The sequence below is a fragment of the Elaeis guineensis genome, chromosome 12 (assembly GCF_000442705.2).
Source record: "Elaeis guineensis isolate ETL-2024a chromosome 12, EG11, whole genome shotgun sequence".
Classification (NCBI taxonomy): domain Eukaryota; kingdom Viridiplantae; phylum Streptophyta; class Magnoliopsida; order Arecales; family Arecaceae; genus Elaeis; species Elaeis guineensis.
In genome coordinates this window covers 26,914,952-26,939,838 of record NC_026004.2, presented here as the reverse complement: position 1 = coordinate 26,939,838, position 24,887 = coordinate 26,914,952, and the positions used below count along the sequence as shown (strand labels likewise).

At 45.0% G+C, this 24,887-nt stretch overlaps 2 protein-coding genes across 4 annotated transcripts in view; both read right to left on the bottom strand.

Annotated features, from left to right (window-relative positions):
* The window catches only part of LOC105054604 (plant UBX domain-containing protein 8), a 32,240-nt gene extending 13,804 nt beyond the window's left edge, over window positions 1–18,436 (bottom strand). For 2 of the 3 annotated variants that reach the window (XR_012135744.1, XM_010936162.3), the window contains exon 1: window positions 18,177–18,436. Coding sequence is in view for 2 of the 3 variants with exons in the window: in XM_010936162.3 (XP_010934464.1) it covers window positions 18,177–18,260 (84 nt within the window). In the remaining variant the exon portion in view is untranslated. The remainder of the gene's footprint in view (window positions 1–18,176) is intronic. The other variant, XM_010936160.2, reaches the window with a different exon arrangement.
* Window positions 5–12,563, bottom strand: LOC140852796 (uncharacterized). Its single transcript, XM_073246356.1, has 2 exons — window positions 11,109–12,563; window positions 5–11,021 (listed from the first exon to the last, which is right to left on the bottom strand). The coding sequence occupies exons 1-2, from the start codon at window positions 11,577–11,579 to the stop codon at window positions 10,866–10,868; spliced, it is 627 nt and encodes a 208-aa protein (XP_073102457.1). The 5' UTR covers window positions 11,580–12,563; the 3' UTR covers window positions 5–10,865.
* Window positions 18,437–24,887: the final 6,451 nt, after the last annotated feature.

The following is a 24,887-nucleotide window of genomic DNA, read 5'->3' as shown; positions in this document are numbered from 1 at the left end:
GAGTGTCATTCACATGAAACAGAATAAGTGACTAAGGTAAGAGAACAAACACAGAACTCCACTGAAGTGCAATATATAGGTTCATATAATAACAAAAATTATTAAAAAATACATATATAACACCATGAATAAACACAGGGACCAACAGTCATGCGGAAGGGATACTTGGTGCAAACAAAAAAAAAATAAGGATTGAATGGCACAAGCATCTATTATTTAATACATGAACAGGGGCATTAGTCATCTCAAATTCATTTAACATGAATCAGCAGAACATTGTACAAATAAGCAAGAAAGACAAAGGTGAGATTGGCTATACATTTCATTCCTTAACCGCAATATAATGAAATCAAACCTTAACCGTCGTTTACAAACATTTGTGTTGGGTATAAAATAACCCCAGCCGAAGTTCGTAAGAAGCTAACCCTCTCAGGACTGTTTCGGCTTCCGACCTTGTGCGACGTCTTTCTGAACTCCCCCGGCCGTCCGAACTTCTACAGTACCATCCGGACTCCTCCAGCAGTCGACCTTCCACAGTGTCCTCCAGATTCCTCCAACGGACGAACTCCTACCGTACCCTCCGGACTTCTCTAATAATGAGCTCCTTCAGTCGTCTATTGGACTGCTCCAAATGCTCTCTGGGCTTCACTATCAGCCGATTTTCTACAGTGATCAACTACTCTTCTCTTCCAGACTTCCTCCTGTCACGATCGACTTTACTCCGAGCTTCTTTCGGACTTCGTCAATGTCCGAACTTTTCCAATAGCAGGACTTCTACAGTAACCAGACTCCATCCAAGTTTCTACAGTGGTCGACCGCCTTCCGAATTCCATCCGAGCTTCTACAGTAAGCAAATTCCGTCCGAACTTCTATTACAAGCGGACTTCAGCCGAGCTTCTACAATAAGCGATCTCCATCCGGGCTTCTACGGCAACCGATCTCCATCCGAGCTTCTACAGTAAGCAGTCTCCATCCGGACTTCTGCAAGAACCGGACTCCGTCCGAACTTCTACAGCGGATGGATTCCAGACGAACTTCTACAACGGACGGGCTCCAGCAGCCGGATTTCTACAATGACCGACTGTCTCTGGTGTCTTCCGTACCTCTCCAGCCATCAACCTTCAACAGCGCCAACAGGACTTCAATAGTGTCCTCCAGACTCCTCCAGCGGACGAACTTCCACAACGCCTTCCGAACTCTTCTATCGGTCAACCTTCTATAGCGCCTTCCGAATTCCACTATCGGTCGACCTTCTGCCGGATTCCTCATGCAACCGGACCTCTCCAGCGGACAGTCTTCAGACAAGCTTCTACATCAAATGAATTCCAGACTGACTTCTCTAGCAATCGGATTCCAACCGGATTCCTCCAACAGAAAGTTTCCGTCCGGACTTCTACAGCAGATGACTTCCGTCTGCAGCATCAACGCCTAAGGCACCCAACAACAGTTAACCCGTTAGCAACCTCGGAAACATCCGAGCTTCTCTTAAGTTGCTGAGACAGATGGCTATTCCGCTATACCAGACGTCTCAACCGAGCTTCAGCCGTCCGACCCGAACTCCCCGACAAGTCGCGACAACGGACACCACTCCACTCTCTGTAACAAACTCCACGTGGGCCTACCACTCTCCGGCAACTCGCGACAACGGACGCCACTACTCTCCGTAACAAACTCCACGTGGGCCCACCACTCTCCGGCAAGTCACGACAACGGACACCACTACTCTCCGTAACAAACTCCATGTGGCCCCGAACAGCCCACTACCAGACAGTTACGGACGTCGCTGTCAATCGATTACGCTCTCCCATCTATAAAAGAAACCCCCCAGATACGTTCTCCTCTAAGCTCTAAGCACTATCTCTAAACTCTGCTAAAATCTCATTCGAATGCTCCATTTCTGTTGAGGCAGAGTACTGACTTGAGCATCGGAGGGTCTTGCCAGAGCACCCCCAACTCCGGTTTAGACTTTCCTTGCAGGTCCCGACAGCGGCCGTGATCCCCTCGACTCCAGCTTCTCCGACATCGGCGGAATTCTGTACCAACAAAATTGACGCTAGAGGAAGGGACTGTCTTCGCAGGACCCTTGTTCTTAAAGGAGTACTCAATGGGACTGTCTCCAGTCATCTTCTTCGACATCTTCTTCTTTTCCGGCCAAATCCCAACCTGATGCCTCCCCGAAAGGCATCCACCAGGTGATTTACGGCCTCCATGGCCAGATTTCAGCAAGATCCGCCAGCTCCGGCTTCGTCTCCAATTTTTCAGGCTCCTCCTCCTCCGACAACGGCAGTCGACATGGAGCAGTTCGACCTGCTGGTTCAGCAGGTCAGGGGCCTCACCGAAGCGGTGCAGGCCATGCAGCAGCAGCAGCAGCCGCAGGCATCTGTGCGGCTGGAAAGAGCATCGTCGGAGTTCCAAAATCTGACGATCGGGCGGCCCACTTGGGCCAGTCGCCCTGTATCCCCCGAAGAGGGGAAGCAGAAGGCGGAGAGCCCTCTGTATGATCATGATTCCACCCTCGGAGGGTCCCTACCTCCGTTCTGCCAGAAGATTCTCGAGATTCGCGATCGAGAGGATCTCCTGAATCAAAGGAACCGATCTCGTTGAACTTCAAGCTCTCCCAATTTGAGAGCTACGATGGGACCTCGGATCCGGTTGACCACCTGGAGGCCTTCCGGACAATGATGCTACTCCATGGCGCGCCAGATGCCATCTTGTGCCGAGCTTTCCCATCTACCTTGAAGGGAGCAGCAAGAAATTGGTACTCGACACTGAAGCCGGGTACTATCTTCTCCTTTGATCAAATGAGCCACCAGTTTGCGACTCATTTCGTCAGCAGCCGACGTCCCCAGAGAGGTTCGGAGTCCCTCATCAACATCAAGCAAAAGGAGGGAGAATCCATCCGAACTTACGTCAACCGTTTAACGCCGCCGCATTGGAGATCCGGAACTTGGATCAATCAGTTGCAATGGCCGCCCTGAAGAGCGGTCTTCAAAAGAATGACCTTCTGTTTTCCCTGGAAAAGAAATATCTCAGGGACTTCGCTGATTTGCTGGCTCGGGCCGAAGGATATGCCCGAGCAGAGGAAGCCTTCAAGCTAAGGACGAGGAGGCCGCGAGGGAGCGGCAGGCGGGTGACTCCAGCAAGCCCGCAGCTGAAAAAGGGCCGAGTGAAGCTCGACCACGTTCTCGAACTCCTCCCGGACACAAGCGTGTCTGAACTCCCCCCCGAGCTCGTAGGCAGAGAAACCCGGACCGCAGAGTTCGGCGGAGCTCTCTCCCAAGAAGATTCCACAGCTACGCCCCTCTCAATGCTCCAAAAACTCAAGTGTTGATGGAGATCAGGGAGTAGCTGCCAAGGCCGGAAAAGATGCGCACACACCCCGGAAAGCGCAACCCTAACAAGTTCTGCCTCTATCATCGTGACCACGGCCACGACACGGAGAAGTGTATTCAGCTCCGAGACGAGATCGAGGAGCTCATCAGACAAGGTCGGCTCAACAGATTCATCCGATGCCGGTCTGAAGGTAGGGAAGATCGGCCGAAGGCCCTACCACAACCAGAGCCGTCAAGGAGGGAAGAACAGCCTGAAGATCGGCCTCCAATCGGGATCATCAACACCATCTCTGGAGGACCCCGACGGGGAGCAGCCAGTAGATCGGCCGGACCGCCCAAGCAGCAGAGGACTGAAGAATCTATGACCTTTACTGAAGAAGATGCCCGAGAGATTCAATTCTCCCATAATGATGCGGTCGTAGTTTCTTTAAATATTGCTGACTATGATGTACGCCGCATTCTTATTGATAATGGAAGCTCGACCGATATTTTGTTTTACGATGCATTCTCAAAAATGTCCATTCCGGATGATCAATTAGGGCCGATAAGCTCCCCATTGGTAGGGTTCACTGGCGATGCTGTGCCAGTGGAAGGAATAATAACTTTGATCGTAGTTGCAGGTCGGTGCCCGAAACAGTCTAGAGCGCAAGTGGATTTCCTGGTAGTAAGGACGCCGTCTGCCTACAACGCAATACTCGGCCGACCTGACCTCAATGCCCTCCAAGCTGTGGTAAGCCAAAGGGTCGGAGAGGTCAGAGGAGATCAAGTCCTGGCAAGACACTACTATAACATAGCCTTACAAAGAAATGGTCAATCTGACCCCTGTCCGGTTGATGGATTAGACACCCACGACGACCTTGCTGAAGAACAGGGTGAGCCAATTGAAGATCTTGTCACAATTTTTTTGAACGATGGGAATGAAGAGCACGTGGTGAAGATCGGCTCCAACTTGAGAGAAGAGGTACGAACACAGCTCATCAATTTTCTACAAAAGAATGCGGATGTTTTCGCTTGGGTTCCGACGGACATGCCGGGGATTGATGCGGAAGTCATGAAACACCGTGTAGCTGTTGATCCCAAACATCGGCCGATGAAGGAAAAAATCCGAGGTCATGCACCGGAAAAGCAGAAGGCAATAGCTGAGGAAGTTGATAAACTCCTGAAAGCCGGGTTCATCAGAGAAGTCTACTATCCGAACTGGGTCTCCAATGTGGTTCTCGTTAAGAAGGCGAACGGCAAGTGGAGGATGTGTATAGACTTCAAAAAGCTGAACAAAGTCTGCCCGAAGGACAGTTACCCTCTGCCCAGAATTGATCAATTGGTGGATGCAACCTCGGGCCACGAGCTTCTCACTTTCGTGGATGCATTCTCCGACTACAATCAAATCAGGATGGCGCCGGAGGACGAAGAAAAGACTACTTTTATCACTGACCGTGGTCTTTATTGTTACAGGGTCATGCCTTTTGGCCTCAAAAATGCAGGGACGACCTATCAACGGCTGGTGAACAAGATCTTCAAAGAGCAGATCGGCCGCAACATGGAGGTCTACGTGGACGACATGCTTGTAACAAACAAATCCTCAATGAACCACGTCGCCGACCTTGAAGAGACCTTCAGCGCCCTCCGAAAATACAAGATGAAGCTGAACCCAACCAAGTGCGCTTTTGGAGTAACCTCAGGGAAGTTCTTGGGCTTTATGGTATCGGGGCGCGGGATCGAAGCAAATCCGAAAAAGATTCGTGCCATCCAGGAAATGACCGCCCCGAAGTCAATAAAGGAAGTTCAGCGCCTTACTGGCTGGGAGAGTAGCGGCTCTGAATCGCTTCGTCTCAAGGTCGGCCGAACGATGCCTACCTTTCTCTCAGACTCTCAAGCAGCCGAAGAACTTCTGTTGGACCACTGAATGCCAGCAAGCATTCGAAGAATTGAAGAACTACCTCGGCTCACCTCCGCTATTGGCAAAGCCCGAACCTGAAAAGTAGTTCCTGTATCTGGCGGTCTCCCCTGTGGCTCTCGCGGCAGTACTGGTTAAGGAAGAAGCAAAAATTTAACGGCCGATCTACTACATAAGTCGAGTATTGAGAGACGCCGAAACCAGGTACACTAAATTAGAGAAACTAACTTATGCCCTATTGATTGCAGCCCGAAGGCTCCGACCTTGCTTTCAAGGGCACACCATAACATTGCTCACCGACCAACCGATTAAGGCAGTTCTGCATCGGGCGGATGCTTCCGGAAGGATAGCGAAATGGGCGGTCGAGCTCACGAAATTCGACATCAACTATCGACCTCGGCCGACGATAAAAGCCCAAATATTAGCAGACTTCATAGTGGAATGCACCATCCCGGAATAAGCCGAACTTGAACGAAGTGAAGCTGACAACCTGGGGCTCCAGCCGAACTCCCCTGAGGAAAGATCAGATCTCCCTGATGGTTTTTGGGCCCTCTACGTGGACGGTTCCTCCAACATGTCAGGCGCGGGCACGGGCCTGATCTTGATCAATTCGAAAAGAATTATCGCGAAGTACACGCTGCGCTTCGAATTCCCTGCGATAAATAATGGAGCAGAATATGAAGCTCTAATTGCAGGACTGAAGATCGCCAAATAATTAGAAGTAGATCGGCTCCAAGTCTACAGTGACTCCCAATTGATGGTGGGACAAGTCAGCGGAAACTATGAAGCTCGGGAGGACAGTATGGCCAAGTACCTCGAAAAAGTAAAAGAGATCACCCCTGTCTTTGGCAGCTTTAACATCAAGTAGATTCCAAGAGCAGAAAATACCAGGACCGATCTTCTCTCCAAGTTGGCTACCCTGACTCCGGCTGAACTACCTAAGGAAGTACTCTTCGAAGTTATGAAATGTCCAAGTACGAAAGAACTGCAGCTTGTAATGGAGATCAGCCATGAACCCAGCTGGATTGACCCACTGGTTGCATACCTCAAAGACGGGGTTCTTCCTCATGATACAGAAGAAGCTCGAAAGCTTAGAAACCAGGCCTCTCGATATATCCTTTATGAGGGCAAGCTGTACAAGAGGTCGTACTCTTTGCCCCTCCTGAAATGTCTCCGACCTTCTGAAGCCGACTTTGCCTTATGGGAGGTACATGAAGGAGCCTGCGGAAGTCACCTGGGGGCCAGATCTTTATCCCACAAGCTGCTCCGACAAGGTTATTACTGGCCTACAATGTACCACGACTCCATTGAATATGTCAGAAAGTGTGATCGGTGTCAGAGATATGTGAATATCCAAAGACAGCCCGCCTCCAAACTTACACCCTTGAGTGCCCCATGGCAGTTTGCACAATGGGGGATGGATATCCTTGGACCTTTTTCCATGGTGTTTGGACAGCGAAAGTTCCTCCTGGCGGCCATTGACTACTTCACCAAATGGGTCGAAGTCGAACCTTTGGCGAAAATCACAGAAGCTAAAGTGCAGGACTTCGTCTGGAAGTCAATCGTTTATAGGTTCGGCTTACCCAGAACTCTCATTACTGATAATGGGCGACAATTTGCTGGAGCAAAGTTTGCTGAATTTTGTGAGGACTTACACATCTCCCATAACTTCACGTCAGTAGCCCATCCGCAGGCAAACGACGAAGCCAAGGTGACCAACAGGACTCTATTGCAAGGAATCAAGACGAGACTTGAAAAAACAAAAGAAACTTGGACAGACGAGCTTTATCATGTGTTGTGGGCATACCGAACTACTCAAAGACTGCCCATGGGGGAGACCCCCTTTGCCTTAGCCTTCGGAACAGAAGCCGTTATCCCGATTGAACTTAAGCTTCCGTCGACGCGAGTCATGACATTCGACGAGCAGCGCAGCTCACAGGATCTCAAGGCCAACCTCGACTTGTTAGAAGAAAAACGGGAGACAGCTCAAGTTCGGACGGCAGCCTACAAGCAGAAAGTAGCCCGCTACTACAACTCCCGGGTCAAGAGCAAAGCCTTCAGAGTGGGGGACTTAGTACGTCGGCGAGCCGCTGTTTCACAACCTCAGAACCAAGAGAAACTTACCCCAAACTAGGAAGGCCCGTATGAGGTCAGGGAGGTAGTCCGGCCCAGAACATACTATCTAAAAGAGCTCGAAGGAGCGGACATTCCGCGACCATGGAATTCGAAAAATTTACGAATGTATTACCGATAACTTTGCCTTAAATAAAAGTTTCATATTCACATATATTCTTTTTTGGCATGAACTTATAACGACAGGGAGTAGCTCCTCCAGACAATCGAAACTAAGCGTGTCAAGAACAAGAGGAGAACCTCATCCCGACACAAACGAAGATCCAGTTATTAAGAGACCGGATGGAGAGAGAGGCCCTCACAACGGCCCTTATGTGCCTCCACAGCCATGTTAGGAACAGGAGAACCTCGTCCTAACATGAGCAAAGTCGAAGGTCCGATTATTAAGAGACCGGATGGGGGGAGAGGCCCTCGCAACGGCCCTTATGCGCCCCCACAGCCATGTTAGGAACAGGAGAAGAATCTCGTCCTAACATGAGCAAAATCGAAGGCCCGATTATTAAGAGACCGGATGGGAGGAGAGGCCCTTGCAACGACCCTTATGCGCCCCCACAGCCATGTTAGGAACAGGAGAAGAACCTCGTCCTAACATGAGCAAAGTCGAAGGTCCGGTTATTAAGAGACTGGATGGGGGGAGAGGCCCTCGCAACGGCCCTTATGTGCCCCCACAGCCATATTAGGAACAGGAGGAGAACCTCTTCCTAACATGAGCAAAGTCGAAGGCCCGATTATTAAGAGACCGAATGGGGGGAGAGGCCCTCGCAACGGCCCTTATGCACCCCCACAGCCATGTTAGGAACAGGAGGAGAACCTCGTCCTAACATGAGCAAAGTCGAAGGTCCGGTTATTAAGAGACCGGATGGGGGGAGAGGCCTTCGCAACGGTCCTTATGCGCCCCCATAGCCATGTTAGGAACAGAAGGAGAACCTCGTCCTAATATGAGCAAAGTCGAAGATCCGGTTATTAAGAGACCGGATTGAAGGAGAGGCCCTCGCAACGGCCCTTATGTGCCCCCACAGCCATGTTAGGAACAGGAGGAAAACCTCGTCCTAACATAAGCAAAGTCGAAGGCCCAGTTATTAAGAGACCGAATGGGGGGAGAGGCCCTCGCAACGGCCCTTATGCGCCCCCACAGCCATATTAGGAACAAGAGGAGAACCTCGTCCTAACATGAGCAAAGTCGAAGACCCAATTATTAAGAGATCGGATGGAGGAGAGGCCCTCGCAACGGCCCTTATGTGCCCCCACAGCCATGTTAGGAACAGGAGGAGACCTCGTCCTAACATGAGCAAAGTCGAAGATCCGGTTATTAAGAGACCGAATAGAGGGAGAGACCCTCGCAACGGCCCTTATGTGCCCCCACAGCCCTGTTAGGAACAGGAGGAAAACCTCGTCCTAATATGAGCTGAAATTGACTGTGTCGGGAACAAGAGGAGAACCTCATCCTGACACAAGCGAAGACCTGATCGTTTAAGACCGGATGAGGGAAAAAGCTTCCTCAATGACTCCTCTACACCCCTACAACCTCGTTAGGAGCAGAGGGAAGACCCTCGCCCAAACATAAAAAAAAAGAGAGAGAGAAAAAGGAAAAGCCACGAGCTACGCCAGAGATAAAGGAAAAACGAACTACATCTAAGACACAAGGAACCTCGTCTCAACGAGGAAGAAAACTCTTGTCAAAAATCCTCAATCTCTAAGGAGGAACCCAACACTAGCAGAAAAAAATAGACTTCCTCATAGTAACGAGAAGTTCGGACCCCAAGCTCGAACATCAAGAGAAAGCGTCAAATTCGAATGGCCTCGAAAAGACCTTCGATCATGAACAAAAAGGGCAAATCAACGTGGCGATGATCAAGAACCTTCAAACAACGTCGACATCGAATAAGACAAAAGACAAGAGAAGCTCGGTAAACGACAACTTAGAGCAAAAACAAACAAGGTAATGAGAAAATTCCTTTTCATTTCATTAGTAAAAAGAGCATTACAAAAGCCTTTGAAGGCCAAAAACAAGAAAATAAAAGAGTACATGGAACAAAAGGTAAAAGAAGCTCTAAGGAAGCTCGACTTCTTCTGACTTCGAACTCTCGATTCTAGCCATTATCAGGGATTGTTTTAAGTTCTCAATTTCTTCTTTTAGTTCCTTCTTTCTTAACAGCATCTCCCGATACATTTGGTGAAACCGCCGGCTTTCGCCCTCCGTTTCCCGAAGCCTCTTCCTCAGAACTTCGGACTCCGCTTCTGCATCCTTGACCGCCTGCTGCTCATAGGTCAGCTGAATTTTCAGCCGCTGCAGTTCAACCTTCTCCTTCCCAAGGGCTACGGACAATTCTTCCATGATCCCCCTCAAGGATCGGAGCTCATCGGAGCCTTGAACCGAAATGGCCTGGGTTCTTTCGGAGAACTGCTTCTGAAGGCAAGCAACCTCATCGGTCGCCGTCTTGAGCCTCCTTCTATAGTTGTCTATTTGCCCGCACCAGCCGGCTCGGTGAGTGTTGTAATTCGTCTCGACATCCTATAGCTGCTTCTGAAGGTCGGAGAATTTCTTCGACCAGTCCCAACCGTGGTCGGCCTGAGTTGTAAGCCAGGACGAGCTCCCTTTCAATTGATCGATCTTCTCCCGTGCGGCCGCCAACTCGACCTCGAGGGAGCTGATCTTGGAGGTCTGAGTCCAAGACCAGTCGCTGGCACGTTTCTAGAGTTCCTCAAACCCCTTCACGAAGTTGGCCTTCTTCCAGATGTAGTCCATGAAGCCCTTTTTGTGGAGGTCCCGAAGGCGAGTAACCTCCACGGTAGCTTCCGAATGGCTCTTCCTCAGCCTGTAAAGTTCGTCATCCATTTTCTTTGATTTCTTCGTTAGGTGACGAACTTCCCTTCTCAGATCCCGGATCACAGACTTCAAAGGAATCCCTTACGGTAGGGGAAGAGCTTCGACAGGACACTGTTGTCGAAAAACAAGAGCGTCACAATGCAAATCATTGCAAAGAAAAAAAAGAAAAGAAAAAGGAAGTAGAAGAAGAAAAAGGAGCTCTCTGTAAATAGAAATCCGATTTCATTGATTAAATAATTCTTAAGTACAAAAAAAAAGATTGCAACAAAGGAAAAGTACAAAATTAGAGGTCTCAGACCTCTGGAGCAGAAGTGGAGGAGCTCGGCACCTCCGGAAGGTCGATCACGACAGCTGCGGCAGTTGAAGAGGTTCCGACTGGAGGGAGACCGGCAGCAGCTTCGGAAGGTCCAGCTTCATCGTCGGACGCTTCATCCAGGAAGCTGAGGTCGAGTTCGGGAAACTTCCCGACCATCTTCTCCTGGCAAAGCTCGAAGCCTTTGATAAAGGTAGCCTGACCGAACTTGATATTCAGATCCCTCATCTCAGAGGAGGTCTTGAACTCCACTGCTTGGGCCCTTGCCTCCGAGACTAGGGTCGGAATCTGCTCCTTTAGCTTGGAGACCTCGACCTCTACCTTCCTTCTTTCCTCCTCCAAAGCAGCCTTCAGATCTGCCGAAGTTTATTCCTCCTTCAGGAGTGCCTCTCGGAGACTCGCGACTTCGGCGACCTTCTCTTTAAGACGGGCAGCCTCAGTCTGGCGACCTTCCTCCGTTTGGGCTGCTTCCTTCTTGGCATTGTTTATCGCCTCGATGTTGGTGATGAGCTGGTGTCCAATCTGTAAGAGCGGCCAAGAAGTCAATGTGAAAGCTAAGGAATGCACTAAGTGAAGAAGCGAAAGGAAGAAAAAAGTAAACCGACCTACCTCAAGAAAGGACCCTAGAGAGTCCCAAACCCGCTGTTCAGGATCGGTATGGACGATCCTGTGGACAATCTCGGACAAAACGCACCCGTCGACCAACCTTTTTATTGAATTCCTGTTGTTGAAGGGATTCTCCCTTGGATCCTCTTCGGAGCCGTTGGACCTTTCGATGGCAGCCCTGCTGCTGCTGATCTTGCGGACCACCATCTTCTTCCTTCTCTTCCTTTCGACCCCCGACGCCTCTTCGGGACGAGACTCTGGAGCGAGAACCTCAACCAGAGGGCTTCTTGAAGAAGCTCGGGGGACTGCGGGCTCGACGTCGGAAGGGGCATCAACGGCAATGGCCGCCTGGGCAGGCACGGCCGAGCTTGTCTCCTCTACCCTCGCCTTCTTCGCCGACCCAGAAGTTGCAGCGCATTTCTTCTTGTGGGCCTTGAGACCCTTGGCTAGTATCTGAGCTGCGTCTGCGTCCATATCTGCAATGAAAAAAAATCGACACAGCTTAGAAACAGAATAAGAGAAAAGAGGAAACAGCGAATGACCTGAAATAAAATAAAATAAAATAAAATACCGACAGGGTTGAGAGGGCTCAGGCCGATATTAAATAAAAACTGCTCCTTCAGAAGGTCGGAGAGGAGAGGAGCTAGATAAGTCTTAAGTTTATTGGAGGCTTCAAGGTCGTCCTTCTCCAGACTAGAAGCCCGGCGGACAGAGTCCCTCAGGGAGCCCCAGGGGAGCAACCCCAGCATCAGAATCGGGCATCGGACGTAGAAGTACCTCTCCTTCCAGTTGTGGATAGAAGAGGGGGCACCTTTCAGCAACCCCTTTCTACCGAACTGGGGGGAGAAGTACCACCAGTCCTTTGCCGAAGGATGACGCTTAAAGGTATAAAAGTTTCTAAACAAGGGAAGAGTTGGCCGGACTTCAGCTAAATGACAAAGGAAAAAAAATCCTATCAGAAACCTAAAGAAGTTCGACGCTACAAAAACTAGAGAAATGTTTAAAAAGCGAAAAAGAGCAACAACAAAAGGTGAAAGTGGAAGTCGAAATCCGACGCGGAAGGCTTCCTGGTATAAGCAAAAGTGGCCCGAGGGAGGGGCGCTAGCCTGATCAATTGGCCCGGGAAGCTCAAGCTCATACTCCGGAGAAACCCCGTACTGAATCCTAATCAGCGAGAGTTTGTCCGAGATCAAAGAGCTGGGAATGGTGTCTGGTACGAAGACCGGACGAGGTTCGGTCCTAAGTGCGGATTCACCTACAGTACTAGGATTTTGGGGGGCTGGAGCTGACGAACTTCTAGAACTGCTAGAGGAGGAAGTGTTGGAGGACATTTTGAATCAAATGAAAACCTCAAAAAATCTCGAAAAAATTGGAAAAAATAGGAAACAAGGCGCTCGCGGAGAAACCGAACGAGCGGAATGCAGAGGAGGAAAAATGGAAGAGCAACAAGAAAAAGAAGGGTTCCGAAACTAACCTAGACCGGTCCGAGAGGTGCAGGAGGACAGCGAAGGCGATGGAGATCGACCTGAAGGGCGCCTAAGACCGAGAGGGACACTGGAGGAAGACGAAGCTCTCGGAGAAGAAAAGGGGACCGAAGAAAAATCTCAGGCAAGGTGAAACCCATGAAGGAAGAGGACGGGTTTAAATAAACCTCAGGATCCGGCGCAATAATGATTGCAAATCTCCTTTGGCCGATCTACAATCGCCGCGTGTCCCACTCGTCGTGGCAGACAGCTGACGACTGACAGAAACATCATTGCACCGTACCTGAGGCGACGCTCCAGCGGAAATTCCGAAAAAATCTTTTCGGATCGCTTCGATTTGAAAAAACACCAGCACCGGCGCGCCAAACGCCAAAATATCTGGAAATAATCGAGTACGAAAATCAAGAGGGGCAACTTTGACTGTAAAAATTTCTCTGTACTTCATTCGAAACCCGAACTCGAAAGTAGGGTGGCTGGTGTTGGATATAAAATAACCCCAGTCGAAGTTCGTAAGAGGCCAACCCTCTCAGGACTCTTCCGACTTCTGACCTTGTGCGATGTCTTTCTGAACTCCCCCGGCCGTCCGAACTTCTACAGTACCATCCGGACTCTTCCAGCAATCGACCTTCCACAGTGTCCTCCAGATTCCTCCAACGGACGAACTCCTACCGTACCCTCCGGACTTCTCCAATAATGAGCTTCTTCAGTCATCTATTGGACTGCTCCAAATGCTCTCTGGACTTCACTATCAGCCAATTTTCTACAGTGATCGACTACTCTTCTCTTCCAGACTTCCTCCTGTCACGATCGACTTTACTCCGAGCTTCTTCCGGACTTCGTCAATGTCCGGACTTCTCCAACAGCAGAACTTCTACAGTAACCAGACTCCATCCAAGTTTCTATAGTGGTCGACCGCCTTCCGAATTCTATCCGAGCTTCTACAGTAAGCAAATTCCGTCTGAACTTCTATTACAAGCGGACTTCAACCGAGCTTCTACAATAAGTGATCTCCATCCGGGCTTCCATGGCAACCAATCTCCATCCGAGCTTCTACAGTAAGCAGTCTCCATCCGGACTTCTGCAAGAACCAGACTCCGTCCGAACTTCTACAGCAGATGAATTCCAGACGAACTTCTACAACGGATGGACTCCAGCAGCCGGATTTCTACAATGACCGACTGTCTCCGGTGTCTTCCGTACCTCTCCAGCCATCAACCTTCAACAGCGCCAACCGGACTTCAATAGTATCCTCCAGACTCCTCCAGCGGACAAACTTCCACAACGCCTTCCGGACTCTTCTATCGGTCAACCTTCTATAGCGCCTTCCGAATTTCGCTATCGGTTGACCTTCTACCGGATTCCTCATGCAACCGGACCTCTCCAGCGGACAGTCTTCAGACAAGCTTCTACATCAAACGAATTCCAGACGGACTTCTCTAGCAATCGGATTCCAACCGGATTCCTCCAACAGAAAGTTTCCGTCCGGACTTCTACAGCAGATGACTTCCGTCTGCAGCATCAACGCCTAAGGCACCCAACAATAGTTAACCCGTTAGCAACCTCGGAAACATCCGAGCTTCTCTTAGGTTGCTGAGACAGAGGGCTATTCCGCTCTACCAGACGTCCCAACCGAGCTTCAACCGTCTGGCCCGAACTCCCCGACAAGTCGCGACAACAGACACCACTCCAACGGACACCACTCCACTCTCTGTAACAAACTCCACGTGGGCCCACCACTCTTCGGCAAGTCGCGACAACGGACGCCACTACTCACCGTAAAAAACTCCACGTGGGCCCACCACTCTCCGGCAAGTCGCGACAATGGACACCACTACTCTTCGTAACAAACTCCACATGGCCCCGAACGGCCCACTACCAGACAGTTACGGACGTCGCTGTCAATCGGTTACGCTCTCCCGTCTATAAAAAAGACCTCCCAAATACGTTCTCCTCTAAGCTCTAAGCACTATCTCTAAACTCTGCTAAAATCCCATTCGAGTGCTCCATTTCTGTTGAGGCAGAGTACTGACTTGAGCGTCGGAGAATCTTGCCGGAGCACCCCCAACTCCGGTTTAGACTTTCCTTACAGGTCCCGACGGCGGCCGTGATCCCCTCGACTCTAGCTTCTCCGGCATTGACGGAATTCTGCACCAACAATTTGATAAATCACCTTTATGTCTCTTAACTATCGTGCATCTTCTACCAACCTTCTCTCTGCTTGCAAATAGTTTTCATCTCCACATTCCTCTCCACCGAAAAGAATATGAAGAGAAATTAATGGACGAATGGCTTGGTATTTGCAATCTTTTGGAAGGACAACATACAAATATATATAAAAAGCTCATGAGTATGGTTCATAAAAAGGTGGATCTACACGGATAAGCAAAGCTTGCATTTTCACCAAGAGGACTCCCATAAAATCAAGGGTTATTGAGCCAAAGTTTCTTTCTAATAACTGAAGCCTATTAGACATAGGTGTCTATCTATGCGTATGGAAGATAGCAGTCAAGTTTCGACCTAGAGTATCAGCATATCAAGAATCTCTGAGCTTCTTTTCACATTCCTTCAGTCTGCACTTTCACCAATGAGACTCCCATTAGGTCAATTGGTTGTAAGTGCCTCTTTATCAAAATAAGTCTTTATCTAATAACTGAGAATCTAGCATACACGTAAACACATTTACACACGCACATACATCTAGCTATCCTCATTAGAGGAAATTTATGGTAACTGTTTTGTATTCTGGGTAATATAAACCATCTAACAAAATGCCTACCTCGCTCTTATGGAAAACTAATTAATTACCATAAGCTTGCTCCCAAGGTGCCATCCTTACATGTTAAAACATAGCTCTCATAATGAATTCTATTTTCTACCACTTCTGCCTCAGCTGAACCATATTTCAAATATCATATCTCCAAATAACCTTTAAGATCAATTTCACAAGGATGCACATGCACACATGCATATATATATATGTCAGAAGACATTTTCTTAAAAATGAAAGAAAGAAAATCCCAGTCAAATAACTTAGGCAGGCCACCATCATTCATATGTTAGCAATGTTCTCTTAAAATACTTCTCTATGCCTATGCCTTAGAAGTCAGCAAGATAAGCACCTCTCCCTGGCCACATTTTCCTACACTTTTTACCTCCCATTTTCTTTCCACCCAAATGATAACCACTCAAGGAATTGACTATTGACATGGTACATCTATGGTGAGAGCTTTCAATGTGCAAGTTCCTCGATTGCTCTCTTTAGACTTTCCTATTGATGCAAAAGTTCTTAACCTTTCCAGGAGACTAGAAAATAGCCTGTGTGATAAAATAGAATCTACAAGAAAGTTTAGCTCTAAACAATTAAAAAATATGACATACAACATAACGTAACAATATGCATCTGTTTCAGTACTCACTCAAAATATATTAGACAAAAATTAACACAGAGATTTCCCTGACAAAGAAAGAGTTACTTTTACTTATTTCAGCCAAAATTAAGGTGACCATATCCATCATTTCTTCCTTGGTCGAAATATATTCATCATATATCTATTTTCTTATCTTTCTCTGTTAGTGTTATATTAGATTTCTTTTAAAATAACATAAGCATTTCCTGTGGCCCCTCATAACCCCTTATGCATGAAAGCTGGCAAAACATTGTGAGTGCTTACAAAAGACAAAAATATATTGATCTAATTAGAAAGATAAGGTGTTTGGAACTTGGAATTTAAACCTAGTGCCTGTTCTTTCTTTTTCACTTGTGGCATGTCAAACTGTTGGAATCAACACAAACTTGCACGCGCACGTAAAGCCAGTGTAGGTTTTGAATGGCATGTATGAGCATGCATGTAAATGTGAACACACAAAAAAAAAAAGCCAGTATCAGGATTCAATTACATCTAAACCTCCTCTTAGAATATAGAAAATCACTTTTAGAAAAGAAAAATAAAACCTATTTGTACACGAGGATCAAAAGAGAATATATTTTCTACAATCAAGCCCTAGAGAATTCTCTTCAATGTTCAAACTTACTGTACTCGTAAGACAAACCAAAAAAAAAAACTTCAGATGATGCTTATAAATTCGGACACCACAAAATTTAACAGACACTTAGTGATTTTGCTACCAACCATACAATGCCTCTATTCTTAACCTAAGTTACATATACCCTCACTCATATAACAAATGACACATATCTCAAAAAATCAACCATAATATACCTCAGGTTGCGTTTGGCAGCTGGTAATATATCCAGATTGCTAGCAATTTAAAGTGAGCCCACTGAATTGCTGTATTTGGTATGTTTTTTGGGTCATAATCCAAATTATCTTAGCAATCTAGATTGCCTCCCATGAGGCCATCTGGATTGCCTTGGAGAAGAGTGGCTATCCAGATTACCACTTCTTTAACAATATTGCAATAAAAATTTTGGATAAAATTATCTCTGAAATAAATCATGCAAAATCCATCGCCCAACCCTCCCCCAACCCCCTCCGTACGCACCCCCCACCCGCAACTCCATCTCCCTCTGCCTACCTGTGGCTCCTCCGTCCTCGTCCCCTACCACACCCTCACAGCTCCTCTGCACTTGTCCCCACCACCCCCATGGCTATGCACGCACCCACCCCCTCCCCACCTCCCCTCAGTGCCCACGATTCCCCACATCCCCTGGCTCGCCACTTCTCCGTGCCACCACCACACTCACATCACTTCCGTCACTTTTTATCAAGAAAAAAAAAAAAGAGTAGTCGGACAAAATTATTGAGGATATTTTGAAAATTTAATTTTACATTACTAATAATTTAATTATCATACCAAATATGTCAATCAAGATTTTCAGTAATTTTACTGCAATATTACCTGCGGCGTGTACCAAATACAGTAATCAACATTACTGACAATTTAATGATAGCAATCTATCTTGAAAATAATCCACATTACTTTCCAAGATTGCCTAGCGATGCACCAAACACAACCTCAAAGTTATCCGGATTTTATATTTATCATCACCTATGTCCCTCTTGAACCTACCAATGCCGTCTATAGCTCGAAAACATATGTTGCCATAAAATTAATGGACAACTGAATTCTTTTAGAAATATCCAGAATTATCATTTACATACGCAGGAACGATATCATATTTCAGTCCCAAACTACCTCACCCATCAAGTTTTGTTTCGCTGCCACAAATCCATCTTGCACAAAGAAACAATCAGGAATCCATTATCATTTATTTACTCAAAAATGATATCACATTTCAGCGATACTGCAACATACAATTAGATTCCAAGTCATTTAGCTACACAATACCAATCTAAAAACCAAGCCCACCAGTCCAATCATATTACAACCACGCCATCAAATCCAAGAAAACAAAATCATCGCAAAGATCAAGAACCACGAAGTAAACACGATCCAACGCCCCGACTTCAAATCACCATCAGTAATACCAAACTAAAACCCTAACCCATAATTCCCAGCCACCCATGCATCAAAGCCGAAACCCTAGATTGGAAGAGAGAAAGAAACAGAGTGGAGGGCGGCGATCAGAGAAATCGGAGAGCGAGGAGAGAGAGCAAGAGCTCACCTCGAGCTTCTGCAGTGCCACCGCCTCCGAGACGCCGGTGATGCTCATGAAGGTCTCGATTGCGTCCTGCGGCGGCCTCGCCATTTCTTGAATTCAACCACGAATCCGCCTCCACCTAGGGTTTCTCTCACCCTCAATTCTAATGGAAAGCGAGAGAGCGAGAGCAAGGGCGAGCAAACGGAAAATGGAACGTGGACGAGGGTTAAATGCTCTGGTCCTATTTTAGGTTTAGCAGCAGCAAAGCGGTGGGATCAGATTTTTATAACAGGGCTTTGATAAAATAGGGGGTAGATTTTCCTTTCCTTCATTTATTTTTCAAAAAAATTAATAATAATAAAAGGGCGTGGCTTGCCGAGTTCCGCAAGCGTCTACAAAGCCATCGTATCACGCCAAAAAAAAAAAAAAAAAAAAACCGCCTCCACGTTCCAGAATATAGTTGGCAAAATAATCCAATCATATCGTGCCATGTGGCTCACATTTGGCCTGCTAGTACTTCTGGGGATTAAGGTTTTATCTTGAGATGCAAGGCTAGGATAGATAACGAGGAAAGAAGTGGTGGGCCCGGGGGTGCGTGCGACGAGGGAACGGTTGTGGGGCCCTTACCAGGACCGTCCGATGGGTCGGGTACGTTTCTTGGTGAGAACTGCGCGTTGTACAGTGGATTTATGGTGTTTGGTGGATGGGTGGAGCACATGAAAGTCGGTAGGAGGAGGGAGAAGGTATCGCAAATGGAAGGGACAGAAGAAAGCAGTCGCGCAGGTGTAGAGATGATAGCAGGAAACATCGGATCTTTTTTCTCTTTTCCGAAAGGCAAGAAAATCCCTCTAATGTTTTAATAGATGTCCTCTCGTATATTTTCCGTCCTCTTCAACGTTCCAACGATTGACGGGGATTTTAGAATGTTATCATGAGTACATTTAGAGATTAGCAATGCAAAACGTGTAAGGAATGTGGTTGGCCTAGGAGAGAGGATATTTTGAAAAATGGGTTCGATTGATCAAAGAAATGAGATTAATATTGGAAACATTAGAGTAGATCTCAAAATTTGTATACTCAATATAGTCTGATCTAGATACATTATTATTTAGCAAAAATACCAAACGAGCCGTAAATATCTCAACAACTATTATAACTTTAAAGGTTCTAAGTGAAAAAAAAAAAAACATATTTCTCTTCGGATAGTCCAGGTTGCACCTAAAATTTTTTTATTAATCTACATGAATAAGGATCAAATCTTTACCTGATTAGCGGCGAAACTAGAGATCAAATCTCTAAAGATCTGAAACAATCCTTCACGGAGGCCTGGATGTGCAGACCCTCTACTTCGCATATACATCAGATGCCGCAAAAAAGTGGGATGAACTCCGATCAAATCGCCTTCACAACCCAATCAAATAAGGGAGGAGGATGCTGGTGTGACGCCTCACACCAGCAAGAGGGATGCCCACAAGAGGGCCCACGATAAGGGAGGAGGGGCGACACCAAAGGGGAGAGACCAAGGAGAAAAAGAAGGGCTCCTCTCTTCTCACGCCTCTCTCTCTTTCTCTTTTCTCTCAATCTGATTTATTTTTTAAGCATCCATAGATAGAGACCCTCTCTATTTAGATGAATCCCATAACCCAACAAGTATAGGACTCCTAACTCAAATATACTTTGAATCAGTCAAATACTCATGAAAGAAAAACTCCTATATGAGATAGTATTGCCATCATACATGACAACCGTATTGCATCCAATCCCTCACCCACATGGGACGCCCACAATGAGAAAGCTTTCAGGTGTGGGTCAGCTCATAAGAGAGGAGATTTTCGGTACAAGTAGGATTTCTCATGTCTCATTCAAAACGAGTCCAATTCGAAGCTAGTTCAAAATAATTTCGAAAGGTTGTTAATCCCAAACTCTTTAGAACTTTTATAGCAAGTCTAACTTAAATTTTGGACTCAATTAAATCTAATTAATTTAGATCTAATCTGAAATTAATTAATATTTAAATTTAATCTTTCATATGCTCTATGGATCACAGATCAGAAACTGTTCATCCTCGAGATCGGAACTGAACCTCATTTGTAGTACTAGCTAGACATAGTCAACTCTTCAATCCCATTTAATCCATAACTTAATTCTCAATCAATTTAGCTTATATGTTCAATCAAGTTAGGTACTTTCAAATTGGACATATAAATATAGATGAATATTTTCTACGATGTCTGACTTGTATGTGTGACTTCATAGGTTCAAACACTAAGCTGGTAGCACAGGAACCGATTCCTGCACTAATCGAGATACCATCTAGTAATGATTCTCGACGTCCAAATAGATCAAATTATCGCAAAAAAATATTCTAGAATCTATGCACATGGTTACTGCATAATTCATCCTTATGATCCTGAATGCTCTAGGATGGTCTCAAGTTAACTGTCAATCGAGATTGCTTCATCCACATTATATTTCAACATTTCAAATCCATCTCATAGATTATCCTAATCAAGATTTTACTAAATTGAAATACAATGATACATCAACTTCAATAATCTAAAGGGATCAATCTCATCTTGATCCACACATAGACTTCACAAGTACTTGACTGTACCCAGTAGCCTTCCGTCACTACATTAAAAATCTAGATAGTCCGGCACCAAAGCATAGTGAGTTGTTTGTAAGTCACTATAGTGATCTCAAGTCTAAAGAACACTTATACCCATGTGCTTCGCGAGTAATTCTTGACAGTAGAACGCTCAGCAGGTGAGTCACTTATTCCGTGACGATGTACTCTTACATCTCATCTATATGCCATACTAGTGTCACCACACTCCTTAGTTAAGAGGGCAACCAATCCATATAGCACGCAATGACCTTCACTCAATAAATATCATCATCCTGTAATGACGTATCATTAAATCGCGAATATGTTTAAGAACTATACGATAAATCCTCTCTTTATCATACATTAACATAGTTCTAAGGACTTCATCACAACATAAGAGTTCAAGGAAGATGTAATTTTGTAATGAAAAATATCAGAATAACTATTATTCATTAATCAATAATTCATATACAAAGATAAACTCAATCATCACACGATTGATTTTAGGATACAATTTTTAACAACTTCCACTTTGAGTAAAATCAATCGGGGCAGTATCTTATACCCATCTTCCATTTGAAGTCATCGAACTCTTTGATCCCGAGAGCTTTAGTGAAGGGGTCGGCTACATTCTTCTTTCCATCGATTTTTTAAAGCTCGACATCACCTCGGTTCACGATCTCTCGCATTAGGTAATAGCTGTGCAGAATATTTTACAGCATCTGATGCAATATTACATTCCACTTCGCATACAGAATTGATCATAGTATGTTGCTTGAAACTCTTCCAGCAAACAGCTCCTCCATTCAGAGTAAATACGTAGTCCGATACGCTTCTGCTGTCATCACAATCTGACGGAAAACTGAAATCAGTACATCCCAAAAGTTTCAAGTCAGTGTCTTCATAGATAAATCATTGGTCTTTAGTATTTCTCAAATACTTAAGAATTGCTTTCATAATCTTCCAATGCTTCTCATCTGGATCAAACTGGTATCTACTAACTACTCTTAGTGAATAGGCCACATCCGACTTCGTATATGTCATAGCGTATATGATAGATCCCACTATCGAAGCATATGGTATTCTACTCATATGCTCTCTCTCCTCAGGAGTTGCCGGATAATCCTTCTTGGAAAGAGTAATTCTATGATCCATCGAAAAATAACCTTTCTTGAAATTATCTATGTTGAACCGTTTCAATAAGATATCGATGTATGTGGATTGGGATAATCCAAGCAACCTTTTAGATCTATCCCTATAGATCTTCATCCCTAGGATGTAGGATGCTTCTCTCAAATCTTTCATAGAGAACTGTGATGGTAACCACAGCTTCACACTCTGTAAAATCGAGATATTATTTCTTAGTAATAGTATTCGTCTACATACAGCACAAGAAAAATAACTACAGAATCATAGCCCACTTATAGACGTAAGGCTCTTCTCCGTTCATAATGAAGCCATATGTTTTAATTACCTTATCAAAATACGTATTCCAACTCCTAGATGTCTGCTTAAATCTATAAATAGACATATTCAACTTGCACACTTTCGACTCATCTGTGGATGTGGACCTTTCAAGTTGTATCATATACACCTCTTCTTCTAGCTCCCCATTAAGAAAAGTGGTTTTGACATCCATCTGCCAGATCTCATAATCTAAGTGTGCAGTGATAGTAAACATAATCCGAATGGACTTGAGCATTGCCACAGAAGAGAACATCTCGTCATAGTCAATACCATAACATTGACGGTAATCCTTGGCAACTAGACGGGCTTTATAGGTCTCTACCTTTCCATCTGCTCTTTTTTTTTTAAAAATTTATTTACATCCTATGGGTTTTATCTCTTCGAACGGATCAACTAATGTCCATATACCATTAATCTCCATGGATTCTATCTTGGACTTTATGGTCTCAAGCCATTTCTGAGAGTCGAGCTTTTGCATAACCTCCATATAGGTGATCGGATCCTCATCATTCTCATCAAGTTCAATGGGATCACTGTCCTGAATCAAGAAATCGTAGTATCTGTCCCACTGATATGGTACTCTACCGGATCTCCTTAATGGTGCCTCTATTAGCTTCGGGTTTGATTCACCAATCAAATTTAATTCTGTGTGTGTCGATCTTTTCACCTCATAAACTTCATCAAGTTCAATTTTACAGGCATTAGTTCCTTCACCAAAGAACTCTTTTTTTAAAAAAACTATCTGACTGCTGACAAATATCTTTTATTCTGTAGCAAGATAGAAGTAGTATCCTTTAATTTTTTTTGGGTATCCTACGAATAAGTATCTATCAGACTTCGATCCAAGCTTAGCTGTCTTTAAATGCTTGACATAAGCTGGACACCTCTAGACCCTAAGGTGTAAGAGCACTGACTTACGTCCAGTCTATATCTCATATGGAGTTTTATTGATAGACTTACTCGGTACCTTATTCAAAATATAACAAACAGTTTCTAGAGCATATCCCCAAAAAGAAATTGGCAGACTCGCAAAGCCCATCATGGATCGGATCATGTCTAACAAAGTTCGATTTCTCCTTTCAGATATTCCGTTATGTTATGGTGTTCCAGGAGGGTCCACTGTAAGAGAATCCTATTCTCTTTCAAATATATCAGAAACTCACTAGTGAGATATTCACCACCTCGGTCTGACTGAAAGATCTTAAACTCTTCTCAATTTATTTCTCTACTTCAGTATGAAATTATTGAAATATTTCAAATGATTCTAACTTATGCTTCATAACATAGACATACCTATACCTCGATAGGTCATTTGTAAATATAATGAAGTAGTAGTGTCCTCCTCTGGCACCTATGTTCATATATCCGCATACATTAGTATGTATTAGACCTAAGACATCACTGGTTCTTTCATCTTTTTCCTTAAAAGGTGACTTAGTCATCTTACCAAGTAAACAGGATTCACATATTAGTAATGATTCACAATCATCTATTTTAAGGACACGTTCTTTGATTAACCTGTCAATCATATTCTTATTCACATGACCAAGTCCACAATATCAAAGATAGGATTCACTGGCATTATCTAATCTAGGGCATTTACTGATCGTGTACATTACACTAACAGGTCGTGATATTATGTATATGTCATATTTTAATTATCCATGCATAATTGCAGTATCATTCATAATGATATCACAAAAATCATCTTTTATTATAAACTTGAAATCAAGTTTGACCAAAAGATCTATGGAGATGATATTCATCAAAAAAGAAGGATAATAATGACAATCATTTAACATGACACTACTGGACTCGAAGACAAGCTGCAAAATTTTCAAAATCAGAACTGGAACAAAGCTTCCATCTCCAATGTTAAGAAACTGCTTATTCTCTCTGAACTTCCTACTTACCTGTAGTCCTTACAATGAATTGCATATATTAATAGGACTTTCGGTATCCAATACCCAGGTAGTAGTATCATAAAGAGAAAATTACAAAAGAGTTATCATATAAGTACCTTATGAAGCAACCACTTGTTTCTTTCTCTTAGGCCTCTTTGGGTCAAGGGTGGCTATATAAGCAGGACAAATCCTTTTTCAGTGATCCAGCTTCTTACAGAAGAAGCACTCTGCCTGTTGATGTATTGCATTTTTATAGTAATTATTATTATTAGTTTTTAATGATTTTGATAAAATTGGTATAATAATTAACTAAATAAATATAAGAACCTGATATATTTTATGTCAATTGCAGGTAATTGAGCCAGGTTACACCTAATTGGGCTTAACCATGTTTTAAAGGTTAAATTAAGTGAAATTGGTTGAGTCCGATTCAGCAAGGTTTGTCATCCGGAGGCATCAGGTCTTGCATCAAAATCAGAGTCCATCTCAAAGCAGAATAACCAAATCAAGATATCAATGGACCCCACACCTTATCCTTTTTGGCATCATCAGCCAGAAAAAAAATTAGAGGTGCAGGAAATAAATCAAGCAGTTAATCTCTCCCATCTAGTCAATCAATCTAAATTCTGGATATTTTGGTGTGAGGACCCCTAAAGGCCAAGCTACAGGACTCCAAATTGAGCAAGATTAGATTCTACAGAATTTTGAGAGAAGCAAGAAAGAAACATAATTTACAGAATTAAATTTGGATTCCAG